This window comes from Eptatretus burgeri, chromosome 2 (genome assembly GCF_056783735.1).
Source record: "Eptatretus burgeri isolate ZD-2024b chromosome 2, Ebu_testis_v1, whole genome shotgun sequence".
Lineage (NCBI taxonomy): Eukaryota > Metazoa > Chordata > Myxini > Myxiniformes > Myxinidae > Eptatretus > Eptatretus burgeri.
Genome location: NC_140962.1, coordinates 25,663,053 through 25,679,747, shown reverse-complemented (window position 1 = coordinate 25,679,747; position 16,695 = coordinate 25,663,053). Strand labels below are relative to the sequence as shown.

The 16,695-nt window shown below is 43.1% G+C and overlaps 1 protein-coding gene across 2 annotated transcripts in view; it reads right to left on the bottom strand.

Moving 5' to 3' along the window:
- Positions 1 to 16,695, bottom strand: part of LOC147031643 (amyloid-beta precursor protein-like) — a 143,221-nt gene that overhangs the window by 89,154 nt on the left and 37,372 nt on the right. For both annotated transcript variants that reach the window (XM_085866215.1, XM_085866220.1), the window contains exons 2-4: positions 10,880 to 11,029; positions 8,188 to 8,317; positions 7,634 to 7,740 (exon numbers count right to left, since the gene is read on the bottom strand). In XM_085866215.1, the coding sequence (XP_085722341.1) occupies positions 7,634 to 7,740; positions 8,188 to 8,317; positions 10,880 to 11,029 (387 nt within the window). The remainder of the gene's footprint in view (positions 1 to 7,633; positions 7,741 to 8,187; positions 8,318 to 10,879; positions 11,030 to 16,695) is intronic.

The window sequence follows — 16,695 nt, the reverse complement described above, 5'->3', positions numbered from 1 at the left end:
GCGTTATCGTCGACCTCGACGGTTCAGATTATTTACCGGGCATTTTGCACCCACTACGAACCCTTTCCGTGAAGCAGGATGGAGATTCAATGAGGAAAAGACGAAGCGAAACGGGAAAACAGTTCACACAATGCACATTTATTTCCCGGCACACGGAAAGCACGTATATACATACAGCCATACAGTCAAAATGCACATATAGCAACCAAAATAATAAAAGCAACAACGACGCAGAGTTAATACCGACTACGCGCACACACGGAAACACTTATACAGCTTTACTTTACAGACGGCGCCAACACACATTTACACAAAAGCAAAGGAAAGAAGCCACCCTCAGACAAGGAGGCAGACAGGCCTGTAGGCCAAATGTGCGTGTGACCTAGAGGAGCGGCCAGGTCCGCAAGACCAGGGGGGTCCGACCCGCGTCCTCGTGACGCGTTGGCGGGCGAGCCGCAAATGTGGCCGCGCGGCCGTGCCCCGACTGTGCTCCTTGGCGGGTTTCGTTGGCACGACGTTTGGAGTGGGGTGAGAATGGGGCCCCCTTTTGCACTATCTCAGCGCGGGGGGAAAGGGGGAATTGTTGATGCCCTGGGGGAGGAGAATGGCTGGCTGGCTTGGGTCCCACGAGACGAGCGATTCCCCACACCGTAACCTCGTCGCCGACTGCCGTCCTTCTCGCCTCGGACCCGAGCTCCTTTGCCTGCAGTTCCACCGCGCGCACTCTCCTCACCCGACCGACTCAACTCTGCCACTCCCCTCAGTTGCGCACTCTCCTCGCCCGACCGACTCGACTCTGCCACTCTTTTCAGTTCTGCACTCTCCTCACCCGACCGACTCGACTCTTCCACTCTCCTCAATTCGCCTTGCGCTCTCCTTTTTATAGGCGGGCAGGAGAAGCCGGTATGCAAATATTTGGATCAGAATGACCTTGGGGGCGGAGCCACGCTCGCCCATTGGTCGGAGGAAACGGGGGCGTGAACCTCCCCTGATCCTAGAATTTGCATATATCGACTTCACACACACGCGCCTGGAGGCGGGCCAAGCAACCCCGCGCTTGCTAATTGGACAGAGGAAAAGTGGGCGTGTAGCGTTTTTGATCCGAATTTTCTCTCGGAAAGGCCGCTATTAGCGCTCACGGCTCGGTGCGCTCGGCACCAAACGCCGAATGGGCCCGAGACAGCTCGACGTTCAGTGTTCACAGGTGGTGTGGGAATGGCCATAGAAGGAGAGAGGTGAAGGTGGTGGAGGGTTTTCAGTGGTGGTTTGATGGTTATTGTGCCGTTTGGGAATGGCGGTGATGCGATGATGTGGGAGCGTAGATGGTGGCGGTGGCGTGGTTGTTGTGTGATGGCGGTTGAGACGTGGTTGGTTCAAAATAAAGATAGAACAGAAAAAATGGCTAACTCAAAGCGTCGCAGCCCGGATGAATGACATAAATTCCCTCTATACAATGGCTTTGGGCTAACTACACATGTACTTAGGGATATCTCACCTACGGGCCCTTCATGGTGTAATGCGAATTTCCACAGCCGTAACAATATAATAGACGTCACAACCACTTCATCAGAAGGAAGATCTCTGAACCTCATCCATGATTTGGGATGATTTCATGCAAAAATCTCAGTGATAGTCATGACTGAAATTGCCGCTCTGTCTTACAGTATTGTTGATGGCGTGATTATACACTGTATGTCAAATGTGTCGTATGTGACACCTGTGTGCTCATTTGCATGACAGTTTACATGACAATTAGTACCTGTGTGGACATTTGGTGACACCAGGCAGAAATCATACTGGTATTTCCTTGAAAAACTATATAAATACTTTTAAAATGATCTATAATCATTTACACCAACAGCGGACAAACTAACGTTACTAACCGTCACGTTACTCACCATGTTTTTCTTGTCTTAAATAAAAACAAGGAGGATACACAATAAATGCTCAATACAAAAACAAAGATTAATAAGTAAGAAATGAAAGGAGAAACACAACTTGATATAGATGTCTCCTGTTTGAGGAAACTTTTAAACCAAAGATCTGTCATTTTTATCCTTGTCCATATTCTGTAACGTTACCAACCGAAATGAAAGTTCTCACTGTTACTTGAAAACAAGTCTAAATGTTTTTTACTTCACATGGGTGGAAGGTCGAATCAAGCTTTGCTGGTATCATTAGTAAGATAAAATGCTCATTCAATTTAATTTCACAGGTCAGAAAGTTATACAATAGCCCCAAAAGTGTAAAGTTACTAACCATGGAATTGCCCATATATACACTTAAACACAAAAGAAACTTACCACTTGTTTGAAATGTCATAAAATTGTAACAGTTCAAAATAAAACAAACCAACAATTGCTAATTGAAACATTGGCATTTTATTGATGACATGTCAAGTTTTTGACCAAGATACACCATCTCACAAGTTTATTCTACAGTACAGAACAGCACAGGGTGCAATGTCAGTCCCCTTTCAATAGCATGTGTGGCCACCTTTGTTTTGGATACAGGCAGTGCATCATCGGCGCATACTGCCTACCAGTCTTTGGATGGATTGCTACTGGATTCTGTCCCACTCAGTCCTCAATGTCTGAAGCTATCTGACTTAGGACCATCTGCCTGTCCTGCCGTGCAGTGGTGACTCTTGGCCTCCCTGATCGAGGTCTGTCATCTGCAGAGTTGTGGAGGGTGTCTCTGTCCACCAGGGCCGATATCGTCTGGTGTGAACAGCCAAGGCGACGTGCCACCTCACGGTAGCTCAATCCGCCTTGCAGTATGCCCAAGGCACACTGCCATTGATCCCTTGACAATCGTGGCATGTTGATTGAAATTCCCATTTTGCACTGGCCTTTTTAAAGCCAATATCAAGACATCACGTGCAGCTCATTAAAATCATCCCATACCCCTTGGCTAATCACTGACAGTCAAAACGGCTGTTCAACAGCTGTGCTATGAAGTGACCATTGAAGGTTCAAGTGATAATCCGTGACCGTTTTGTCTGACAGTGAGGACACTATTGTCCACAAATAAGTTCACATATTTACTACACGCAGTGTTATTGTTGATATTTGAAGGTTTAAAAGGTGGTAAGTTTCTTTTGCGTTTCAGTATATTTTCTGGTGTCCCAAAAAATATACAACTTTTAAAAAGCTTCGTTTGATCCTAAAAAAGCAGTAATTTTGTCATTAATGCTTCATTTCTTGTTGCAGAGACACTGAAGTTTATTTTGATACCAAGCAAGCACCAGAAAAATGCCAAGACTGACCGTACAACAACGGACGAAAATTGTTGAACTTTGGCACCAGACGAAAAGTGTCATACAGGTGCAACGTCTTTACTCGAGACATTTCGGTATCCACTTGCGCCATGCACCAAACTTTCGGACAATAAAGTGCACCATCACAAAGTTTACCAATGTGGGAACCATCTGTGACCGACAGAAGGGTCACAGTGGTCGGAAGAGGACAGGTCGTAGTGAAGAAAATGTGGAAATGGTGAGACAGGTGGTCGTTAAGAGTCCAAAAAAAATCGATTTGACGACTTTCCGCCAAGACAAACATTCATAAAGGCACCGTTCAGAGGTTCCTTTGCCAAGACATTCATGCCTTTCCATACAAGATTCAAATGGAAACGGTGCTTACTGATCAATAGAAATGCAAACGACTAGACTTTGCAAATTGGTTCTCAGGAAAGTTGGAGGAAGATGCAGACTTCCTAAAAAAAAAAACTTCACATGACGGACGAATGCCATGCTCACTTGTCCGGGGAGGTAAACAAGCAAAACTTTCGGTACTGGGGAACTGAAAATCCTGGTAATGCATCAACTGAACTGGTGTCTCGATCTGTTCTCAAAGTCACCATGTGGGTGGCAGTTGGTTGGTATGGGATAATTGGTCCATACTTCTTTGAAGATGACCAGGGACGCACTTGCACGGTAAACCAGAGGAACTATCGCGAAATGATTCAGGAATTCTATCTGCCTGAGCGACGTACTCGGGCCCGTAGGAGAAACAACCTGATCCAGATGAGAACCCAGTGGTTCCAGGAGGATGGGGCACAGCCCCATACGGCTAGGGAAACAAGGCGTTTTCTCAACCAACATTTTGAGGGCCGCTTTATCTCCCTCAACGAAGACGTTGAGTGGCCACCGTATTCCCCTGACCTTACTCCAGACTTCTTCTTGTGGGGGTATCTCAAGGACAGGATATATGGAAACCCTAGGCCTCAGACACTTGATCAGCTGAAGGAAAACATCCACCAAGAAATCCAGAACATTCCTCAGGATACGTTTCCCAAAGTGATGGAGAACATGACGAGTTTGCAGGCATTGATCGGACAATGTGGAGCCTACGTCGAACATGTGGTCAAAAAGAAAACGACGATTCTATACCAAAATTTAAATTTTGGTGGCAATTTTGACATTGGTACAATAAACTTCAACCTTTCAGCTTTCTATCCAGCCATATATCTTTAAAAAATGTTATGACCATCCTCTTTAGAGATGACCATCCTCATATGACCATATATGTTATGACCATCCTCTTTAGAGATGAAAAGTTGTATATTTTTGGGGACACCCTGTATATGTTCTTTAGTGGGCTTGTCAGATTGTTGAAGGCAAAATATAATAAATACTTATGTTTTCTTAAAAAGACTAAATTTATGACAAGGCATATGTGCAGGATAAAAATCAGTTTCTGGTTAATAAAGTGAGAAACACCAAGATCTTTGGTATACTCTTTCCACATGGAATATTTCATGTATAGTTCCTTCGGAAAGTATTCACACCCCTTGACTTTTCACATTTTATGTTGCAGCCTGAATTGAAAATGGTTGGATTGAGATTTTTGTCACTAAACTACCCATAATAAATACCTCATGACAGTCGATTTGTTATTGGTTCACGAGTCAGTAAGTGACCACAATATTCGTTATGGGTGTGTGTCTGTCTGTCTGTCTGTCCCAATCATAGCTCTGTGGGTTTTGATCCGATCCTGATAAAATTTGGGTGGGAAGTTTATATCATGATCTGGTTGTGTTTTCCTGAGAATGGGCGTGCTACGCCCATTATGGGCGGAGCCACGCCCAAAAACATGTGTTTTTAGGGGTAGCCGATTTCAATTTGCATCTTCTCCTTGGGGGTTTGTCGAATCTGACAGAGGTTTCGGTATTTGGTTGGCCCAATGGCACCTGCATAGCCCCACGGAGCTCGATTTTTCATTTCACAAGGTCACGAACTTAGAAAATGTCAAAAAAAATCAATAAATTGGGCATCGAGCTCCAAGGGTTTTCAACTGTTTTGAATGAAAGTTGGTATGCAAGTAGTGCTCTTCGAGTACTACAACTTTCATCATTTACGTTTTTCCCGATTCCCGCCAGTTTGCCCGTGGCGTCCCCTCGAAAGTCAAAAAATAAAAAAGGTGAACCGTGTACATTGCTCATGAACCATCGCCGTCTCCAGACTTGTGATCAATTAAATTGATTGGACATGATTTAGAAAGAAACACAAACATAAGGTCCCACAGTTGACAGTGCATGTCAGAGCAGAAACACATGTATAAGGTCCCACCATTGACAGTGCATGTCAGAGCAGAAACTCCACCAGGAAGTCCAAGGAACTGTCCGTAGAACTCCAAGAGAGTATTGCAATGAGGCATAGATCTGGGGAAGGGTCAAATAATTTGTGGCGTTGAAAGTTCCCAAGAGAACAGTGAGATACATCATTAGGAAATGGAAATAATATGGAACTATCAAGACTCATTAGAGCTGGCCATCCAACCAAATTGAGCAAGACAAGGAGGACATGGGTCAGGGAGGTGACCAAGAACCCAATGATCACTGACAGAACTAGAGAGTTCCTTGGGTGAGATGAGAGAATCTGCCAGAAGGACAACAGTCTCTGCAGCAATTCACAAATCCCAGATTTATGGAAGAGGCGCATGACAGCATGCCTGGAGTTTGGAAAAAAGGCACGTGAAAGATTCTGACAGCACAAGGGAAAGGATTCTGTCGTCAGAGCCGAAAATTGCACTCTTTAGCCTTAATGCAAAGCACAATGTCTGGTGGAAACCCAGCACAGCTCACCACCCATTTAACACCATCTCCACCGTAAAACATGTTGGTGGCAGCATCATGTTATGGCGATGCTTTTCAGCGGTAAAGACAATGGGGAACAATGAATGGAGCAAAATACAGGAAAATCCTTGAGGAGAACCTGCTTCAGAGTGCAAGAGACTGAAGACTGCGGCAAAGATTTACGTTCCAACAGGACAATGACCCCGAGCATACAACCAAAGCAACAATGGAATGGGTTCAGAACAAGAACATTAAAGCACTTGAGTGCCCCAGCCAAAGCCCAAAGCCCAGACTTAAATCCCATTGAGAATCTGTGTAAAGACTTGAAGATTGCTGTTCACCAACAGTCCCCATCCAACTCGACAGATCGTGAGCAAATGTAAGGAAGAATGTGAGAAAATCCCCAAATCCAGATGTGAAAAGCTGATGGACATATCCAAGAAGAGAAAAAGCTTCTTGCCAAAGGTGCTTCTACAATGTACTGACTCAGGGATTGAATACGAATGCAAATTTGATAAATCTGGATTTCATTTGCAATAAATTTGTAAAAATTTCTGAAAACACATTTTCACTTTGTCATTATGGGGTATTTTGTGGAGATCGATGACAATTTAAAAAAAAAAAATTTAATCCATTTTTAATTCAGGCTGTAACACAAAATGTGACAAAAGTCAAAAGGTGCGAACACTTTCTGACGGCACTGCAGGTTCTATCATATAAAAAAATCTGATGATCAGTGTTATAAAATAATGCCCCAAAACGGCTGTTAATGAAGAAAAAACCTAAAACACTCGAGCCAACGGAGCCTGAAGCCAAACCGCTAAGGAGCGTACGCACCTTTGGCACAGCACAACCAAGTCTCAAGATATATGGATATATTTTTGTTAACCTTGACAGGTTGGAAGGTCTCACTTTACACGTCTTGGAGAAACACCTGCTATTAGTAGCATCAATGCAACAAGAGCCGCAAAAGACCTAACAATTTCCATTTTGTGTATTCTGCCCTTTTGGTTAATCACAAAATGGCAACTGCAATGGCACTCGGTAGAGCGCATAACTCTGCCAGGTTGAGCAGTTTACGTTTTGTATCCCACCAATAGGCTGGATATTGATTCGGATCTGAACCAAAATCTAATTGGATTGTTCTCGTCACCTCACCAACTCATCCACAACTTTTTGAAATATTGTGCTATATGTCGTTTTTTTGGCCCCATCTCTCAATGGTGAAGAATCGCTTTAGAAATTCATATCCAAATCCAGATCTTCACCAAAATCAAATCAATTTGTCCTGATCACACAACCAACCTGTCCACCAAATATCGTCTGAATCCATCCATAACTTTTCAAGAAATCCTGCAAGCAGCCAAACAAACAAACAAACAGACAGAGACGGGTGAAAATAATCTCCATCCACCTTCGGTGGCAGAGGTAATGAGGAGAGTTTGTAATCCATCCTCTGACGAGACACTGAGTTGAGGGGTAGGGGAAAGGGTGGGGGGGGATGTAAATTCCAATCTCATAACAATGTATAAAGCTATCAAATGGTCAAACCAACCTTCTTAGCAATGGCTTTCAATTGTTTTGGCTGCTTGCATCCATGATGGCGTGCACGACGACTGCTCTCACAGCCCTCAGGAGCTTCCATCTGCTTGGTGGCTGCAACTACGTGATAAATAAATGAATAAAAATTACTTTTAAAGCACCACACCCAGAAAAAAACTAAAGACATGATAAACAAATGACACGTTTCTAATGCAAGGGATCCTGGCTGCAGGTTGGAGAATAAATACTCAGTCTAGTACCTTAGTCTCTGTCGATAAAAGCAGATAAAATACCTTTTCAAGGCTTATGTGATTTTTAAAGAGGAAAGAGATGAAAGAAGATGAGTATAGAATAAGTGAGAATGTTGGTGGTATTCAGCTGAACTTCTCAAAAACATGCTTTTTGATTTTGCATGGAACTTCGTTTTAGTGATGAGGCAGATGAGGGGGGGAATTAAAACATATTTAATCAACAAAGAAGAGAAAAACAAAACACTATGGATTATTAAACAATACCATTCCAAACATTCACCCTAAAACAATCCACAACCCTCAAATATCGACTCACCCAAACAGCGGTAAGGCAGCACAATGTGAGAATGGCCAGTGCAATGACGGTGTCCCTTTCTGCACCAGTTATGGATAACAGTTTGCTCCTCAGCTTCAGACACATCAACCACACTGAGCATTGGGTACACCTGCACAAGCAGAGTAAAACGGTCCATTATATTTCACTTTGACTACATCCTTTGAACAACAAATTAATTTAGTGTGCTCCAATCTGTAAATCATTATAATCTGCATCGAAAATATTGATGAAATTGGTTAACAAGGTGGTTCAAATTTGACCTTAGCCTTTGTTTACAAAAAGCAAGGAGGAAGGGGGTGGGGAGGAAGAGGTGGGGGAGCATGGAAATAAATAAACTGATGGGATTTGTCAATAACCAAAATCAGATTTTGGTGCTTCAAAGTATGCCCTGAAAATGAAGATGGTGGCAATTGGGATAAGAGGTGGAACGATGTATAGTTATGGAATTTCTGGTCAAAGAAGACGTCAAGCCTGTTACAAATTTGCAGTAAACTGCAGTGCAGTCTGGTGACAATTTCCGGTCAAGGTCAATCAGTATTTGAATGGTGCAAACCATTTAGAGGTGCACATGAAAGTGTACAGAATTAACTGCATGCTGCAATTGGTGGTCCCGATTCTACCCCCTCCTTTATTGTCTTGCACCCTCTGCTACCTCTTGGCTCTGTCCCTCGCAACTTTCTACAGGGCGAACACGGTCTGCCAGTAACACACTCTTCTTGTTGAACTTCCAAGATCCAGGATCAATGCTCACCTTCACTCATCTGTTCCTCCTTTTTTCTCCCTCACCTGTGGAACCAACTTCCCGGTCTGTTCAATCTCATTGTTCCCTCCAGGGCTTCAAGACAGCTGTTCAACATTACCTCAGGTCATTCCCACCCTCATCATCTATTCTACCCCAAATTACCCCACTCCCAAGCACTCTCTTTTTGCAGGTTATTGTGAATCTGCCCCCCACCCCTTGCCATTTGTTAGTCAGCAGTCGATTTGTTCCTTTTCTGTTTCATCCCCACTTTACCTTTCCTTTTCCTCTTCTTGCTGTGTTTCATTCAACTTATGTGCAGCTTGTTCATCCTGTGTCCTCCCATCCCCTTGAGCTCACCCTAACAATCTGCTTTTGGCATTGGCTCACCCTATCAAGTCTTCAATCTGCGATTGAAGATTACTAATGCATCAATATCAAAATTTTACTGATACACCAATCACAGACATTTGAATGAAACAATCAGCAAAGATATTTAACTGATACTGATATTTAACACAACACCAGGCAATTTGAATAAACTCGGCAATGGAATATCATTTCTCAGACATGAGCAACGACAGCCAACAGCAAAACAATCAAAACCTGTCAACACTTGTATTTGCAATAACTAGAAACCAGAGCAAAATTGCTCTTAATGAAATGTAATACACATGTTCTGTTATCCATATCAGAATATGATGTCGTTAACGATAGATATTAAAACAAAGAAAGCAAGATCGGCTTGTTACTGATGGCCCGTACGATTATATTGGTGTGAGACTTGTCAAGATGGAAGGTCCGCGTGTGCGACCCCCATGCGGCCATGGCAAAATGGCTGTTGCACGTGTGCGAGACCTCCACATTCCGTCGGCATCACGTGGACACTTAAATGACTGAACACGGCTGCATTGACATGGCAGAGTTATGTTAGCGACTTCAACGCCACGGGACTGCATGCGTGACCAACGTGAGGAAGGGGGGAAAACCTCACACCAGGCGGGGGAAGGGGGGGGGTAATCCGTGGTGGCGATACAAGCCGGCCTTGAAGAAGACAGAGTTGGTCAAGGTGAAGAAGTGAAAATCATTCTTCTCATGAGCCAGTGGAAGGTCCATACTCAATCATGGAATTATTTTGATTTTCCAAAATAACAATTTAATGCTTTCCTCAAATGCACAGATTTAATTTTGTACCTTATTTTCTGTTGGTGTTCCACCATTATTTAAATCCTTAGTTATCAATTCAGATCCTCCAACATGCAATGATTGTGAGGTTTGCTCGCAGAGACAATTTATCTTGTTTTCCATCAAAGCCCGATCTCAAATATGTATCTTACCTTCACAAACCCTTGAAAGGCACCTAACCAGAATGTAACATGTTTGGTGGAGTTCCAGGCAAGTACAAAAAAAGGAAGATAAGAGCATGTGAAGAAAAGGAAGAACTATGGGAATTATTTTTGTGTCTGAGGTGTTCAAATCGATGCTGTCAAGAGATCGTACAAAAGGATACCCCTGATGGAAAAAATAAATAAAAATAAAAAAACTGTGGAAGCTACGAGTTGATCAAACGTGACATTGTGATGGGGAGAGTGAGAATCTGAGATAGTTTGCTCTGATGCTCTCATAATCTTGGATAAGGCGAAAGCTGGCTGCATCTGCAATCTGCAATCTGCAGTCTGAAATGATCTGCAATCTGATTGCCGGTTCTTTTGTAACAGTTCTCTTCCTGATTGCATCCAATAAAATGTCGGAACTTTTATCTTTGAGTTGTTCCCGATACAGAATTTCGAGCGCAGAATGGATTTAAATGTCAAGTAATAGTGCAGAGCACTAGTTTCACAGAAAAGAAAAACATCAACATGAGTCCATGTATCCTGGGAAGTAGCACTATAAAGTTATGAAGACATGGCCGAGTGCCATTTTAGAATATACCTTTTGACAGTAGCTCTGTACGTCAGCTGGGGTGCGCAGGCAACTGGTGGTACCATTTGGGTCCTCAATCCAACCACCCGTCTCAAGGTCCAGATGCATGTTCAGCTTACCACAAAACATGGCCACTTGCGGGGAGTAAACTTTGTCGTTCTGCAAACAAGGTTTGTCGTTTGTACAGAAGACAAGAAAATTTCATTACAAAAGAAGTTCGGAAACATCAATCATCAAGGCAGCACCAAACAACAAGGATTATAGAGATTTTGTTAAAGTTATTTTTGAAAGATGTACCGCTTCATTCAAACCATTTATTTCAACAATAATTTTATTACAATTTGATCCTGCAATCAATGTTTTGAACAAACACCAAAATAGAATTAAATGCAAGTTCTGAAAAAGCTGCTGCTGCAAGGAAAGGCTGTGAAAAAGGCATTTCATCTGAGTCAGATGAGTCAGACACAACACTCAGAAACCTGACTAGGTACCAAAGTACAAGACCTGTTGTTTAACAAACAACCCCCCACACACAAAGTCCATCAAATGTAAATCTCTCAACCCAACTTTCCAGGTGTCTCAATCTTATTTACAAGCTTTTGAGCAAAGTTTAGCCTCGCACCCTCCATATATACATTTTGAAGTTGCAACGAGCAAATCAGTTCATTATGCATGAGAAACGGTCATTTTGGGGTTGAAGAGGTGTCGGGGTGAGGGCGGGGGGGGGAAAATCAATAGAAATGGTGTGAATTTTTATTAATTTAAAATAAATGACAAGCGAGTCCACTGTGACAGTAGACACTGACCGCCCAGGCCCTCTTTCCTTGCACATGCTCATCAGTCTTTGTCAAAACGATTCACACCATCAGTATAGATTTTCCATGACATGCAGTTTGTCTCATATTGTTCTGTCATTTTCCAATGAAAGCCACATTTTGACACCTTCAGCAAACAAAAACCTGACTACTCACTATTCCATAACAGTGCACTGTCGCAATGGGGTAACCATCCTAACAGTACAATTACGAATGCACAATGTGGGGATACGGTACTCGATGATCAACAAATGATCAACAAAACTCAAACGTGGCCTTGCACTATTGCGAATATACAATTGCATTATACAATAAACACATAATTTTCTAAAATGCAAAAGTACGAAGGGATGTTACTCCAAAAAGTATGCAAACAAGGAAGGAATTTGTCACCAACCCTTCCAGTCCTTTCTTGTTTGCGTACCTTTTGAAGTAACATCAGTCATACTTTTCCATTTTAAAAAGTGTTTGTGTGTGTGTGTTGTCATCTCGCTTTCTTTCTTTCTTTCTGTCCTCCATCTCGCTTTCTTTCTTTTTCTTTCTTTCTGTCGTCCATCTCGCTTTCTTCCTTTCTTTCTGTCGTCCATCTCGCTTTCTTCCTTTCTTTCTGTCCTCATCTCGCTTTCTTTCTGTCCTCCATCTCGCTCTCTTCCTTTCTTTCTGCCCTCCATCTCGCTCTCTTTCTTTTTCTTTCTTTCTGTCGTCCATCTCGCTTTCTTCCTTTCTTTCTGTCGTCCATCTCGCTTTCTTCCTTTCTTTCTGTCCTCATCTCGCTTTCTTTCTGTCCTCCATCTCGCTCTCTTCCTTTCTTTCTGCCCTCCATCTCGCTCTCTTCCTTTCTTTCTGCCCTCCATCTCGCTCTCTTCCTTTCTTTCTGTCCTCCATCTCGCTTTCTTTCTTTCATTCTGTCCTGATCTCGCTTTCTTTCTTTCATTCTGTTCTCCATCTCTTTCATATTTTTGATCTATGGAGGGGTGAATCTTGCAAATAGTTTTTGTAAGGTTCATTTGTTGTTGCTAGGGTTCTTGTTGGGGGTCGATTTGGGAAATGTGCATTGATCCGACAGCTGCTGGACCACACAGATATCTCTCGCTTGACTCCACCGACCGTAGCATCCAAACGCAACGATATGTCTGCCATCTTGGTTTTCCGGTGGTCCGAACATCAGGCACGTAGGCCTCTGCTGATTAGTCAGGCTTTGTTGCGTCAGATTTCCATTGGCTTTGTTTGGGTCGAGTGTTGATCACGATGAGGGACCTTGAGAAATCTCATCATATCCACTACATCACATGATTATTGTGTGGCCATTGGCAATTCAAGGGTGGGCCGTTACGATGTTTGTTTCTTCCCCTCCACTGCCAAACTCTGGAACTCTTTACCTTCTCACGTTTTCCCAAACACTTATGACCTTCCCCTTTTCAAAAAGCAGATTTTTTTTTCTTTCTCAAAAACTCTTAGACTATTCTCTCTTTTGTTAAATAAAAGAACTGCATGAATAGAAAATTAAGGCTTGGCCTCGATGAGGACTATTCAGCCCGTGCCTGCAGCCTTCGACTTAAAAAGAAAAGAAAAGAAAAAGTCGAATATAAATTCATTAGCAAGGTTTAATGAAGTCCGTACACACCTCACTTAAAAAAAAAACAAAAACAAAAATTGCATGTCATTTTTGAACAGCCCCATATTGTGGTTAAGGAATCCGTGACCACGAGACAAATCAACTCGTTCTGATACAACGGACAAAGCAATACTTTTATGACTGCTTTAAATGCACATTTCCCAATTAGACCATGACAATTGTGGAAGAAATGAATGCAATTTCCACTCAGCTTCAGAAAACATAACCTCCTTCACCTTCAGTGACAGAGGTAACAATGTAAGCAAGGCCCAAATACAACCAAACAGAAAAGAGCACAACAGCCCCTTTGAAGTTCCTCAGGGTTTGGAGATAACAGTGTTATACAGATCAAGGAACACAGATAACTTCCGCACGTTTTCAGCGTTGATAAAGAACATTACATTGACTGGCGCTACTTACAGAACCTCGGCAGCTTTTACAATGAGTCTACAGCATTTGTGAACTGAATAATAAAATATCGAAAGTTGTGTTTAATCATGCATGAATAAATATACAGGGTGGCCATAAAGTCTGGGAACACAGATAATATTGTCATTCTGTAACAGTTTGAAGATTTCCTTGACAAAAGATGAACGCGTTGAGGTGATGTGGACGTGAGGGCTGGTCGTAATTGACAGATAGCAGAGCACTTCTACGCGCATCATCCCAATTGAGCTTCTGTGGGTATGCTGAGGGCACAGGTTTATTCAGTGAAAAATCAGACACGAATCATCTGAGGCAGCGCATCACGGATGCGTGTGCAGGGATTGATGGAAATGCTGCATTAATGCACCAAGTTCATTGCAATTTTGCACAGCACAGTGAACTGTGCATTTCTCATGAGGGACAACACATTTAACATGTCATGTATTGTATTGTAATGTTCTGTCAACAAACGATTTATAATGTATATTCACCCTCGTTTCCAGATTTTATGGCCACCCTGTACTTAAGTCTTCCTGGAACTTAGTCTGAATATAAAATGACAAATCAATATCAACTGAAGGCAGATGTATGTTTTACAGAAAGCAAATGTAACAGAATACATGGATAATTATAAATGCTTACAATGGAATCCTCTCAACTGCATGGATACTCAATGTCAACTGTGTAATAATATGGGAATAGTTCCTCTTTCACAGATGAAAAGCCATTTCTTTCTCATCCTGCTTTTTCAATCACTTCCCCCACTCACCCACACTCGATATATAAGACTTTGGTTGAGGAGTTTTTTTTCCTTGAGAGTTTAATTGATTGATTTTTTTTTCTCTCCTGTAGGTACATACGTTAATAATGAAACTTTTTTTGTATGCTGAACGTGAGTGGAAATAGAGTTCATTTCTTCCACAATTTTAAAACTTGGGTGGGCCACAAACCCCAGAGGGGTGGGGGGGGGTATGGGGAATTAATTAATAATAAAAAAATAAGGGTAACGTCGTACTCCATTATCAAGTTCATGTCTTCCACACCGGATTTTAAAGCCAAGTCCCGCTCGCTTAATGGCCAAGTCCTGCTCCCAGAAAGACAATGTGCAGGTATATTACCACAGAGAGCGGGACAGACACACACCAAAACATCGGTATTAGAGAGAAAGGTAAATCCCCCATTTGGAATCACGATGAATCTTGTCCATCTCATCTGAAGCATTCACACTGGAACACGGGGCAGACAACGCAAAGGTTAATGAGACAGATGGGAGAATGTATTCTGAGCCATGGGGATTAAATGATTGTTTTTTTTTTTTTTTAATTTAAATCTCAGACCCAGCTTTCACCACATAAACATGTGTGGCATGAATAAGGATGAGGGAGTTGAGAGGACAGAGGAAGGAGAAAATAAATATTTTGTGTCACAGGTTGTGACCACATTGCAGTCAGTCTTGTTCTTGACAGGAATGAGGCCCATGGAAGAGCAAGGTAGATCTGACAGTGGGACACACATCAAGTAAATGAATGAACAGGATAAGAGGAGAGGAAAAATGGGATGAAAAACTGAAATTAGTAAGATGGTTGGGTTCGGAAAGATTATTGGGGGTAAATACCATAATAAAGATTATGGGTCAGAATTGGGGATGATGATAGATGGTAGTGCACAACTTGCTTGAAGCCTTGGAGGGAAGAGCGAGACGGAACAATCGATCCAGAAGGTGGTTCCATAGATGGGAGAAGCGAGGAATAAAAGAGTTAAGGTTTGCAGTTAGCCTGGATTTTGGAGGTTTAATTACGAGGGGGGCGACTGGAAGAACCCATGCATCCTGGAGTAGATAGGGAGGGACAGAGTACTGAGAGAGCCGAGGGAGCAATATCGAAGAATAGATGGTAGAAAACAGACTACTGACGTGCCTGCGATGGGAAAGCAACAAACACTTTGCTTCAGCCTCATGGGAAATTCCAATAATTTTGAGAGCTATAGATTGCACAGAATCCAGTGGAAGCAGATGCGATGCTGGGGTCCCAACCCATAGTGGAGTGCAGTACTCCAATCCATTGATTTATGCACAAAGGCCGAGTAACTCCAATTTCCCAAGGAAAGATGAATAAAAAGAGAACAGCCAGTCAGAGTCTGGTTTTGGAGCCAGTTTTGCACGTGGTCAGCCCAGGAAAGGGCATGGCTGATGGTGAGGTTTCCTTCTTCCAGTGGATGGCCAAGGAAATACACAGGTGGATTTGTTTGATGATCATACCAGTCTGATAATGTTGATGAGGGGGGGGGGAAGAGGGGGAGTGGGAAAGAGGGGGGAAGGAGGGGGGAGAGAGGGGGGAGAGAGGAGGGGAGATGGGGGAAAGAGGGGGAAAGGAAAGAAGGGGGAAAGGAAAGAAGGGGGTAAAGGAAAGAAGGGGGTAAAGGAAAGAAGGGGGTAAAGGAAAGAAGGGGGTAAAGGAAAGAAGGGGGTAAAGGAAAGAAGGGGGTAAAGGAAAGAAGGGGGTAAAGGAAAGAAGGGGGTAAAGGAAAGAAGGGGGTAAAGGAAAGAAGGGGGTAAAGGAAAGAAGGGGGTAAAGGAAAGAAGGGGGTAAAGGAAAGAAGGGGGTAAAGGAAAGAAGGGGGGTAAAGGAAAGAAGGGGGTAAAGGAAAGAAGGGGGTAAAGGAAAGAAGGGGGGAAGGAAAGAAGGGGGAAGGAAAGAAGGGGGAAGGAAAGAAGGGGGGAAGGAAAGAAGGGGGAAGGAAAGAAGGGGGAGGAAAGAAGGGGGGAGGAAAGAAGGGGGAGGAAAGAAGGGGGAGGAAAGAAGGGGGGAGGAAAGAAGGGGGGAGGAAAGAAGGGGGAGGAAAGAGGAGGGGGAGGAAAGAGGAGGGGGAGGAAAGAGGAGGGGAGGAAAGAGGAGGGGGAGGAAAGAGGGGGGAGGAAATATAGGGGGAGGAAATAGGGGGAGGAAATAGGGGGGAGGAAATAGGGGGGA